This window comes from Beta vulgaris, chromosome 1 (genome assembly GCF_026745355.1).
Source record: "Beta vulgaris subsp. vulgaris cultivar EL10 chromosome 1, EL10.2, whole genome shotgun sequence".
NCBI classification, from domain to species: domain Eukaryota; kingdom Viridiplantae; phylum Streptophyta; class Magnoliopsida; order Caryophyllales; family Amaranthaceae; genus Beta; species Beta vulgaris.
In genome coordinates this window covers 21,702,510-21,715,533 of record NC_079202.1, presented here as the reverse complement: position 1 = coordinate 21,715,533, position 13,024 = coordinate 21,702,510, and the positions used below count along the sequence as shown (strand labels likewise).

At 36.4% G+C, this 13,024-nt stretch overlaps 1 protein-coding gene across 1 annotated transcript; it reads right to left on the bottom strand.

Annotated features, from left to right (window-relative positions):
• Positions 1-6,108: 6,108 nt before the first annotated feature.
• On the bottom strand, positions 6,109-10,335 carry LOC104899374 (30S ribosomal protein S9, chloroplastic). The gene is made up of 3 exons (XM_010686551.4): positions 9,861-10,335; positions 7,567-7,855; positions 6,109-6,492 (listed from the first exon to the last, which is right to left on the bottom strand). Exons 1-2 carry the CDS (start codon positions 10,200-10,202, stop codon positions 7,568-7,570), a joined length of 630 nt encoding a protein of 209 aa, XP_010684853.1. The 5' UTR covers positions 10,203-10,335; the 3' UTR covers positions 6,109-6,492; position 7,567.
• Between the last annotated feature and the right edge of the window lie 2,689 nt (positions 10,336-13,024).

The following is a 13,024-nucleotide window of genomic DNA, read 5'->3' as shown; positions in this document are numbered from 1 at the left end:
TGCCAAACTGTCTTTTTTTATTGTAATGTAAAGTAGAAATAGCACACAACTCAATTTTGTAATGTATAGTAGAAATAGCACACAACTCAATTGATATTTTTAATTTTTGGAATTGTACATTTACACTTACTATGAGTGGAATACATTCGTGTAAACTAAATTGTTTGGGAATTAAGTGGAAAAATACAATCACCAGCTGAAAAGTGAAAAATCTAACTCGGGATGATAAGTGTATGACATATATTTGTAAATATAAATTTTAGGAAACTAACTGAAGCACTATAAAGACTAGCTGAAAAATAAACAAGTGTACCTTAAAATAATTACTGACTGGAATACAATTGAAAACTAATATTATTTTTACACTATTCAACTTCAGGTACATTTGGGATTTTTGTTCCATATTCATTCGGATGCCTTGTCTTCACTTTACGCTTCTCAAAATGTCCTTTTAATCTCTTGTTTCCCTTTGGGGGTCTTCCTAATGTCTTTATCACCTCGGGATTTTCAACTGTCTCTCTTCGTAGTTCTTCATCTTCGATTTCTTGTTGTTTTTGATGATCAGTGTTGAAAACCTCTTTTACCGATTTGTATAATTCCTTCAAAGACTTGTCATATAATTTTCTTGCATCCTCACTCGGATGACATATTGACACTAGGTTGTAGAAATTCTTGGTTATTTCATGTCTCCATGGTGTCCATAATAGTGCATATGGGTTTTGGTCCTTCTCTGCTGTAATAACAGTTTCTTAGTCAATTATTTCATTTGGCGAAAAAAACTTTTCAGCTAGTTGATAAAGTGTTTCAGTTGGAGCTTTACTTTTTTCAGTTGGCTAACTAAAGTTTTCAAATAGTTGATAAATTATTTCAGGTGGCGTCTTAATTGTTTTAGTTAGTTACAGTAATTTTTCAGTTAGTTAAGTTTTTCAGGTAATTTTTCAGTTGGCTAACCAAACCCCCCTCCCCCAACAAAATCCCCTAAACTCCCAAAACCCCCCACCCCCAAAACCCCCCTCCCACACACAAACAAAACCCCCAAAGCCCCCAATTATTTTTCTGTTAGTAACATTAATTTATCAGTTAGTTATACTAGTTTTTCAGCTGGAGCCTTTTTTTTTAGCTGACTAAGTAAATGTTTCAAGTGATTTAAAAATTGTTTCAGTTGGAGTCTTAATTTTTTCAGTTAGAGCCTTTCTATTAAGGTACTTATCTGGTAATTTTTTCCGTTGGCTAACCAAAGCAACTAAATACCCTTCACCCACACCCCCCGCCCCCCAAAAACGAAACCCACAAAAAACTCCCAACCCTCAACAAAAAACCCTAACTTAATTTTCTGTTAGTTATATTTATTTTTCAGTTAGTTATATTAATTTTTCAGTTTCATTTGCCAATAAAAACAATTATTTCATTTGCCAATAAAAACTTTTCAGCTAGTTGATTATGTGTTTCAGTTGGAGCCTTATCGTTTTCAGTTGGCTAACTAAAGTTTTCAGATAGTTGATAAATTGTTTCATGTGGTGTCTTAATTGTTTCAGTTAGTTACATTAATTTGTCAGTTAATTATATTGATTTATTTCACTAATCTTGAATATTCTCCCATACTGCTGACTTTGCAAGTCTTGTCCATCTCTTAAGGATATATTTTTCTGGGATTTCAAATATGTTGAACATGTGCATGACCCTTATGATGTGAAAGCAAAGCATCCCCGTCTTTGTGAAGCATTGACATGAGCGCACTAATTCTGTTGTAGCCTCATCGTATGCTACCGTATGTGAATTGCTGAAATCTTCTTCTGGTGAGACTTCAAACAACTTCAGCTCTGAGTTTTCTGTTGCAAATGCTCGTAAAAAGGATGTCATTGCCCACTCATACTCTGTTTCAAAGTCATTATACAATGCTAGTGTGAATACATCAGATGCATGTTTCAAGAGCTTTGGCTTGGATTTGACAGCTTTGGGACGTTCGGTTCTGTTCCGGAAGTTGTCACTAGTTTCATTGCTTCTCCATCTCTTCACTGTTTGCTCAAATATATGGTAGAATTCAAACAAGTTTGTCGTTGCTTTTGCATTGAATGATATTGCCTTATTTGTGACTTCACTTCTTTGTGATGATAAGAATCCAGCTGAAAACATATCTCTATTTAACGCGGTGCACCACTTGTGTCACTGATCATATACTTGATCGAACAATTCCTTTTTCTCATGTCCATACATTTCCATCATTTTCGTCCATAATTCTTCAAAGCCAGATTCATTTTGACACCCCATCAAGCAGTTCTTGAACATGTTCTTGAAGTCTTCATTGGTCTTGAGGGATCCGAAGTGGCTTACAAAGTTCTTCTCTATATGCCAAAGGCAAAGCCTATGTCTTGAATTTTGGAAAACCTGTTTTAAGATAGTACATAATATGCTTCAAATCATTTTCATTTGAATGCTTATAAATCTAACTGAAAGAGTAGATCTTTGAAATGAAACAATAAGACATGCAACTGAAATGATAACAATAATTACAAATTGACAGCTTTGTATTCAGTTGTGTGAGTTTATGTTATTTATACCTTTTCAATTGCATTGTCCATGACCTTATCTTGATCAGTGAAAATTGTCTTTGGCTCTTGTTGGCACATTGCTCTCTTGAATGTTTCTAGCAGCCATTCAAAGCTCTCTTCCTTTTCATTAGTTATGAAAGCGCATGCAAACATTGTTGTTTTCCAATGGCAGCCAACAAATGGTGCACATATCAGTCCATACTTGTTTGTCCTATAAGTGGTGTGGAATATCATAACATCTCCATAGGCTCTAAAGTCCTCCAACATCATGGAATCTCGCCAAAAGTAGCTGACAATGTTGTTATGTTCCGCAAATTTCAGCCTATAGAAGAATGCAGGATCATCATCCGCTCTTTGCTGAAGTACGTCCAACACACTCTGCATGTCCTTTCCTTCAACCAATCTTGTACTGTACTGTGTGATATAGTTTAGATGGTCCCTTTTTGTGTGGCACACACTTCCTCTGATCCAGCCTCATGACACAAAAAGTTGTATGCATGCATTGGCTTTATGCTAGATTCAACCATTGTTTCTATTAGCTGGCCTTTTTGTTCAGTTATCCTCCTTTCTGATTTCAGATGATTTAGTTCTTGTTGTATTACGAACTCACGGTTGTGCTGCAATTCATGAGCTACAACAAGAAAGTCTTCCCCAGGTTTTTCTTGCTTAAATCTGACCATGGCTTTGCATGTTGTTCTTGTCTCATTGACTACCCTCTCCTTTCTTTCCTTGGTTGGCCCCTCAACATTTGGTATCTGAACATGATCTTGTTGTGTGTCTCGTTCTTTTGGTTCTCTTATTATGTTTGTTGACTTTGAGGCTCCTTCCTTCGAGCAAACCAAGTAGAATTCGTATATAGAATTATCAATTATCCTCCTCCTTAGAGTTTGTTTCCTAATACTAAATCCTAATGCTCTTGAATGAGCTTGATACAAGTTGTAACCATCTTTGAGATCTGTAACATGTCTCCCTATTCAACTGCTTCTGATATTCTCGTCATTGATGTACTTGAGATATTCATGTTCACCTATTGAGTTCATTGACAAAAAATAAGCATACTAACTGAAAGAACTGACGCACTAATTGAAAACTAAACAAATGTAGCTGAAAATAATAAGGTTCTGAAAATTTTTTGTCTAATTGGAATAGAATCAAATGAAAGGATCATTATACTAAATGAAATAATATAAAGACCAACTGAAAAATAAATAAGTCTACCTGAAAATAGAAGTGACCTGAGTATGGTCCATTTGTCTAATTGTAAATTTTGAGAAAGTAAATGAAACAATATGAAGATCAACTGAAAAATCAATAAGTCTAACTGAAAATTATTAGTCTGATTCGAATAGACTTTTGTAAATGAAATTTTTAGATATACTAACTGAAACAATGTAAATCCTAACTGAAAATTATAAGTGTCTAATTGGAATAGAATGAAATGAAAGAATCATTATACTAAATGAAATAATATCAAGATCAACTGAAAAATATATAAGTCTACCTGAAAAAAGAAGTGATCTGAGTATGGTCCATTTGTCTAATTGTAAATTTTGAGAAAGTAAATGAAACAATATGAAGACCAACTGAAAAATAAATAAGTCTAACTGAAAGAAGAAGTGACCTTAACTGAAAAAAGAAGTCTAACTGAACAATGTAATGCTAACTGAAATTTTTTAGTCTAATTGGAATATAATGAAATGAAAGAATCATTATACTAAATGAACTAATATGAAGACCAACTGAAAAATAAATAAGTCTAACTGAAATAATGTAAATGCTAACTGAAAATTTTTAGTCTAATTGGAATAGAATGAAATGAAAGAATCATTATACTAAATGAACTAATATGACGACCAACTGAAAAATAAATAAGTCTAACTGAAACAATGTAAATGCTAACTGAAAATTTTTAGTCTAATTGGAATAGAATGAAATGAAAGAATCATTATACTAAATGAAATAATATGAAGACCAATTGAAAAATAAATAAGTCTAACGGAAACAATGTAAATGCTAACTGAAAATTTTTAGTCTAATTGGAATAGAATTAAATGAAAGAATCATTATACTAAATGAAATAATATGAAGACCAACTGAAAAATAAATAAGTCTAACTGAAACAATGTAAATGCTAAGTGAAAATTTTTAGTCTAATTGGAATAGAATGAAATGAAAGAATCATTATACTAAATGAAATAATATGAAGACCAACTGAAAAATAAATAAGTCTAACTGAAAAAAGAAGTGAGCTTAACTGGAAAAAGAAGTAGACTTGAAATTATTAGTCTGATTCGAATAGATTTTTGTAAATGAAAATTTTAGACATACTAACTGAGACAATGTAAATGCTAACTGAAAATGAGTAAATGCAAGTGAAAATTATTTTGTTGCACTTGTTTCTTTGTCGTCTTTTCCAGCTGATTCTCCATGTAATTTCTTTCTTTTTTTTCCTGATCTGCTATCTGTATCAAACATTATTTAATATGAATTTATAAGTTGAGTTATTGTGTGAAACTTGCTGATTAATGTGAGATCTGTGTTACCTTTCTCATTGGTTAGTTCATTTTTTTAATGAACTTTCGATTTGGGAGTTCGAATCTTCGATTGACATTCTTGCTTTAATTAGATTGAGAAATGGAATGTCGAAATGAGATTTACTTGTAGGGAGAAAGCGGATGAGTATGATGATTTCCCGTTGAACAATGGCGGATGAAGCTGTTGTTTTTGTTTTTATTTTTTTCGGTCGTTATGAATTTGCTGCGCGCGCGTGGTTTTATGTCGCCCGACGAGAATGTTGTGTCAGACAAGACCGACACAATACGTTCTCTAAACTAAAATTGAATCAAATTAAAGGAGTTTTGATCGATTTGCTCTGATATCAATATTGCAGGATATAAAGTATATGTAAAATATTAGCTAAGAATGTATATATATATATATATATATATATATATATATATATATATATAGAGAGAGAGAGAGAGAGAGAGAGAGAAAAAGAGAGAGAGAGAGAGAGAATTAGAAGATAAAAGGAGAGGAGGGATCTGTTATTATGAATCATAAGCCGAAATGTTTACATTCAACTACGTTTTTACAATCAAAGAATTAGTTGAGCTAACTAACTTGTAGTAATGCACTGCCAGCTAAGCTAACAACTTTATTAAGTAACTAACAAAATCTCCCTTAACAATTACCTTACAAAACAATTCTTTTGCATATCACGTGCTAGATAATAAAAAAAACTAAGAATTTTCAAGTCTCAATACGTAAAACACTCACTTTTGGAGTAAGTTAAACCCATATGGATCATGGACGTAATAAAAGATAATTAACACGACATTAAACAATGTGTCAGAACTCAGAACTCTCTAGATTGAGAGGATTCAAGAAGATTCTCTCTGATATGATATTACTTCTGTAAATTGAAAAATTAAACCAATATCTACTGATGCGATTAAATCCAATTTCTGAGAACATTCCTATCAAAAAGAAAGCATTCTCAAAGAAGATTGATCTTGTACAAAGAAAGGAGGACAACGATCATGACAACACAGAAAAGTTGAAATGTAGGAAGATATGTTTCATTCATTGTTCGCAAAAGATTTACACCCTAGATAACCATACACGTAGAGCCCATATTCCCTCTCATATGACATCAAGGAAAAAGGAGTGCCAAGGTAATACAAGAATTACAGCAAACAAAAAAAAAAAGATTCTATAATCTGTCATATTAGCATTAGGAAACTTTTATCCACTTGAACACACTTCACATGTACTGTCTTCTGCCAACATGGCTTTGCTAGCCGAAACTCCTGTGAGCTTATAATTGCATTAGTGTGAACAATTTGACATGTTAAAATCTCCCGCAGCAGCATCGAAGAAAGAAAGCAGTAGCTAAAAAGTAGAGGTAGGATTGATCAACTTGAGCAGATGTACACACACACTGATAAAACAAAACATCAAGGCTTCAACAAATTAGTGTGACACTTGATGAACTACACAGCTGACTACTTATATAGCAGAAAGCAATGTAAGGATTTGAATCTTTCCATGTCGACATCATACAGTGGCTATAATTTAGGAATAAATTAAGAATTCAGAGGGCTAGTATACGTTGGACATTATCTAAGACGTCTGAAGAGTGTACAATTTCAATAGACTCGAAGTTGAAAGATGATAATCAACTAAAGCACTGTAATTTATGGGTAAGAATTTAGTATCACAAAGCAAAATGGAATGTCTTACTTTATATAGTACAAGTGTACCCATTCCAAAACTTTAGTGAGTGTTACATATTCTCATTGATATATACAAAAAAAATAATCATGTGGGATCTGGTTAGATTTGTCTCAATGTATAGTTTTATAATTTTTATTTATAAGTAACTAAAGTTATTGATGGTCGAAGATACGTGGTGGATACCATACAAAAAGAAACAAGAACTATATTTTGGAACGGGAGAGTATTAGTGTCAGGATAGACAAGCACACATCCACCCCATGGTAAGCCTCTTTTCTCTAGTTGCAACTTAGTTTATTTTTGCTTTGTGTTTGTGTTTTGTATTCTAGCTTTGAGTCAAATTTTATAAAATATAAGATACGCATTAGAAATACCAGTCGTGCAAGGTCTCCTAATACTTTTTCCTTACCTTTATAAAAAAAAAAGCCACACATACTTTTCATGATCAATGGAAAACTTGTCTAAGGAACTCGAATCTGAGCAAATTAAATCCTAAAAGTACCAGGTCATAAAGCAGAAGCTTGCAGAACCATTCCCCTTTTGTTATAATTTTTGTTTCAGGAATCGATGATTGGTGATTATTGGCCAGCAATATTTAATTAAATCTGAAACGTAAAGTTCTGGATTTGCAAAAGATGTTTTAATATACAGATTCCCCACAATTTAACAGCCATTACATACGAGCTGCACAAGAACCCATGAAAATTTAATGTACCAAGATCAAGAACTACTCCGAAGATTCAATAGTGGAAAGTATGGAATGCGACACAATTCCTACCTCAACGCTTTGAAAATTGAGGAGCTTTGCGAGCTTTCTTGAGACCAACTTTCTTCCTCTCCACTACCCTAGCATCTCTAGTGAGGAGACCCTCTTGTTTTAGAGGAGCTCTGTGACTTGCACTAACTTTCAACAATGCCCTGGCAACACCAAGAGATATTGCCTGTGCTTGACCTGAAAGCCCACCACCATGGGCTTTGACAAAGACATCATAGTTTGCTTCGTAACCCAAAGTAGCCAATGGGGTTTTCACATATTGAAGCCACAGTGGGTTCCCTTGGAGATAGTCCTGCATAGATATGCAACAAAAAGGTACAAGTTAGTGTAGTGCTGTCACTGCTCCACCTCTGCAGACTATTCTACGAAGTAAACAGAGCATAAGCACACAAAGGTAACATGTTACTGACATCATCCAGCCTCCTATTCTCCAACTGGACATGCAAATGTCCTAGCCTCCTAGGTACTAAATGATAAGTGATTGGTCCAATTTATACAGTATTAAGTTTTTCTGTCTTTTATAAATATTATGTAAGTTAAATTTCAAAGTATCCTGCTAAATGTGATCACATCCCTAACACAAGGTAGCTTCTATCAAGCTATAATACTTTCAATCTTTCATCCCTTTATCTCATTGCTTCAGTTTGATACACAAAAAGTTTTCAACAAAAGATCTAGATTGATTATAACATCTTTAATGCAATGAACTGCAGAAAGAGCATCTTTTACATAATGATAATGATAATCACAAAGAATGTAAATCATGGAGAAAATGGTCAAGTAACTAAGAATTAATATCATATTGGGTATAAAACAGTTCAAAAATATCTATCAGTAACATCATCAGCAAGCTGGAAAAAGCTCATCCAGGGGAATCAAGCAATTAAATGACTTGTAAGACTTTTGAACTATACTTGAACCCAGGTTCATTACCACCCTTGCGTGTGTGAGCAAAGATCGTCAAAAAAAAGGTTTTCAGGCAGCACCGTTATTAGAGGTTGGAGACTCGAATCTAGGTACTTGGATAAAGTAGAGCAGCTAGCAGCACTTTGAAGCAACTAATCTGATCTGTAAAGAACATAATAAAAAATGACCTCTTCTGAGGAGCACAGCTCTATGGCATTTAATATTCATCTGAATTTATAGCAACAACGAAATTGCTACGACATAATTAGCACGGCGTAATCAGTAGATATATGTTTTTCTGAGTAGCCCTCTGCACTTGTCACATGGATTCATATCATACATTGTTGTCATAAAAGTCGAGGGGTTTGTCGTTACCTAGCCCTTCTTCATTAAAAATTGTGTTACGCTTAAGTGATTGGCAGCATGCTTCGTCATTTGTAAAACATCTCAACTTGAATATATTACAGTTCTAAAAAAGACGATCATTGAAACTAGACCTTATGAGACGATAAAAACTCCAAACAATATCATCTTCGCGAGGCTTAAAAAATTTAAGATAATCTAGAGTACACATATATCGGAGCTCTTCGTATCCATCAGACAAGATTAGTACCCTTCCTAATAGTGATCTTTGGCTGAAACACCAGCTAGTCTTACGATATCACCGTGACCACATTGACATTGATTCCATCACTGTCATCTTTACCTATCTTCTCCGTTGGATTAAGATGCAAGAAAATTAGCTTGTAAACCTTTTCTTTTCAATAGGAACACTACTGCCGCATACTGATATTCATTATGCCACTGATAAGTGATAATTGGCCTACTCAAAGTGTCATTTCAATAAACACTCACATCGAATGGCAAATTCTAACAAACTTCCGATAAATCGGAAGTTTTACAAACTAGTTAAGCACCTAAACTAAAACTTCGCACAGAGAGCTCCACTTACCTAAGAGGACTATACAACCAATCCACGACTCTAGAGTTCCCAAAGACTCCTATCAATTACCGCATATGCAGCTTTGTGGAAGTGAAATGAACACTTAATTTACAACATGCCTTCAACATTAAAACTTATACTTCATCCGTCCTAAAATAAATAAAGCACTTGCCATTTTAGCCGTTTCATTTCTCCTTTTATCACATGGATGATGGATCCCTCTTTTTATTTCTCTCCATCTCTCTACTCAGTATCATTTTTTAGCTGCATAGACTTATATAGCGTCGGAGATTGCATGATTGATATATAAACAGATTCTTCTAACTTATGGACCATTAAAGAGTACAGGAGAAAAACAGCACCAACTAACTAGCAATTAGTTGCACTAACTTTAAGCAAAATAAAAAAAAAAAAAGTTAAAGAGGTGAAAAGGAGAGAGAAGGGGGACCTTGGCATCCCGGTAATTAATGATGAATTGTCCAGTTCCTTCTTGAAGAACAACCCTAGCAATGGCGCATTTTCTCCTACCAGTGCCGATAATTGTCTGCGCCGCAAAGCCACCAGGAAGGCGCGACTTCACGAATTTTTGAAGGTCGAGGGACTCGGGCGCTTCGAGGGGAGTAGTGGAGGACGATGATGCTGTGATAAAAAGGGGCTTCACGACAACGGAATGAGATAATGGGAATGATTTCGTGCGCGCCACAGGTAAGATTTGGGATTTGGAAGTGAGGTTGGAGGAGAATGAAAGAGAAGAGAAGGATGAGGTGACAGATGAGATTGAGACCGCCATTTTTATTATGAGAGAAAGGAAAAGGTTTGTAACAGTGGAAGAGAGGCCCGAGAAGGATGAGGTTCCTCTGAGACTGATTCCCAGAGAGGATAACGTTTCTAACAATTTCTCAAAAGGATTTGATTTGGTTGTAGCCTGTAGGGTATAGAAATAGAACTATACAAGTACTTCTTAGGAAAAATGGATCAGAATACCCCCAATTTTGGACGGTCCGCTTTTAATACCCCCAACTTTGGATTATTTTTAAATACCCCCAACTTTGGGGGTGGTCCGCCAAAAATGCACCATTTACCTGTTATGACCGAATGAACTGGTAAACCAAAAACCCCCACCCCGGTGGTCCGCCAAAAATGCACCATTTACCTGTTATGACCGAATGAACTGGTAAACCAAAAACCCCCACCCCCTCTGCTCATCTCTCTCTCTCCTCTCCTCATCCCCCACCCCCAACCCCCACTGCCACCTTATGCTCATCTCTCTCTCTCCTCTCCTCATCCCCCACTCCCAACCCCCACTGCCACCTTATGCTCATCTCTCTCTCTCTCTCCTCTCCTCATCCCCCACTCCCAACCCCCACTGCCACCTTCTGCTCATCTCTCTCTCTCTCTCCTCTCCTCATCCCCCACCCCCAACCTCCCACTGCCACCTTCTGCTCATCTCTCTCTCCTCTCCTCATCCCCCCACCCCCAACCCTCCACTGCCACCTTTCCTCACCACCATTTCTCTCTCCTCCCTACCACCTTCGTCACCACCTTCATTTCGCCTCCTTCTTGAAGGTCGTGGAGGCTCTCTCTGGGTCTCGTACGGTGGCAGTGAGTTGTGGTGGGTGGGCGGGAATTCGACGGGGTGGTGTGGGGAGGGGAGGTTGCGAGGGCGGGGTTGGGGGATGAAGAGGTTGGGCTGGGCGTGGAGGGGAGGGGTTCGAAGGTGGTGGTTGGGCTGGGCGCGGAGGGAGGGGTTCGAAGGTGATGGTTGGGCTGGGAGTGGAGGGAGGGGTTCGAAGGTGGTGGTAGGGCATTGGGGGGGGGGGGACTGGGGGAGGGGTTCAAAGGTGGTGGCTTGGTGGCTGGGGTTGGGGAGGAGGGGTTTGAAGGTGGTCCCTCGGGTGGGGGAGATTCCGGTGGGTGGTTGGGGTGGGGATGGGGTGTGGGACTGGTGGAGGTCGTGGTAGTGGTGGCTGGTGGCTAGGTGGTGGTTGTAATGGAGGAAGAAGAAGTAGAGGATGGAATAAAAAAAAAATTACCTTGTTAACAGGTTACAAGTCATATGGGTGCATTTTCGGCGGACCACCTCCAAAGTTGGGGTTATTTAAAATTAATCTAAAGTTGGGGGTATTAAAAGCGGACCGCCCAAAGTTGGGGGTATTCTGATCCATTTTTCCTACTTCTTAAACATTATTTTTGCTTTTTCTTGTAGTACCCCCCCCTAGAGCTGGCTTAATCGTACTACTAACCCGATCTAGCATGAGAATTGAGAGCCCCGATATTAGCGGATAGTGGGTCGTGGGCCATTTAGGACACAATTCCGTAAATGCTCATTTTCAATCCGCCATTTAACAACGGGGCAACTCGTCATTTGGAATGATCATCTATCAATTCAATATCATTATCTAAAGCAAAATCCTAAATCCTACGCGTCAAGCTCACGATCACCGAGCAATTTTAGAGTATTTGGGGAGTAAAACGCTCATCTAGGCTATCCACGTAGGATTGCCTATGTGGCATCCAAAATTTTTAAAATTTTCGGTAATTTTAAATCTTAATTAGGGGTGATTTGAGGTAATTATTGATGATTGGCTTAAATTGTGGAATAAAAAAGGCAAGGTTGGATTCTAAAATCTCCAATTATGTTTAATTGTCCGAAATTTTTTCTTTCCAATGTTATCTACATCCGATTTTGCCTATATACTTCATATATGGTAATGAAATCAAAATATCAATCAAGGATGATTTATGTTAATTGTCAATCAACATTAATTTTGGCCAATCAACTATTGAAATTTTAAAAAAAAAATGCCGAAATTAATTACATTTTAGAGAGCTACCTTTAAGGGCCTGTTCTCCCCAGCTTATTTTCAGTTCAGATCAGTTCAATTCAGATCAGTTCAGTTCAGTTCAGTTCAGTTCAGTTCAGACCAGTTCAGTTCAGCTCTTGACAATACTTTTACTCTCACATATCACTATTCATTTCAGTTCAGTTCAGTTCAGTTCAGTTCAGTTCAATTCAGTTCAGTTCAGATCAGTTCAGTTCAGTTCAGTTCAGCTGTTTTATGTCGAAGAGAACAGGCCCTAAGTATAAATAGTACCGAATTTTCATTCATCAACACTACTCATTTCCGTGCTTTTAATTTGCACTGTCATGCCAACTTCCTCCTCTGCCTCAAAACCAATACCATGTCCTCCACAAAATATTATACAATCCCATATTCGTAAGGAAAAATGGCCCACTAAAATTGACTATTCGAATTTTCTTGATGTGGAATCTATGGTTTTAACACTATTTCGTGGAGGGCATCTATATTTCCACGATGTGTTGAGTATGTTCACGTTTTATATCAATAGAAGCAATGAAGTTTGGGCTTATGTTGAAGATGTCAATACAACAATAGATGGCTATCGTCCATATTTTGATTTTTGGAATATGATGATATATGATCTACAATGCCATCCTCCTAGGGCTTACAAAGTTGATGATGATGACTATTTTGAAGACATTGTTAAACAATATGGATTGTAGTCGTATTAGTAATAAAATTTTGCTCGATTATATTTGTAATGAAACGAATCATGTAGAGTTGAACAATACTAATTTTTAGTGTTCTT

Bases quoted from the DNA above. Each gene is read 5' to 3' on its own strand.
- LOC104899374 (XM_010686551.4), bottom strand. From the start codon at position 10,202: ATGGCGGTCTCAATCTCATCTGTCACCTCATCCTTCTCTTCTCTTTCA. The intron at 7,856-9,860 runs GTCCCCCTTCTC...ATATCTATGCAG, and splicing joins TTAATTACCGGGATGCCAAG to GACTATCTCCAAGGGAACCC.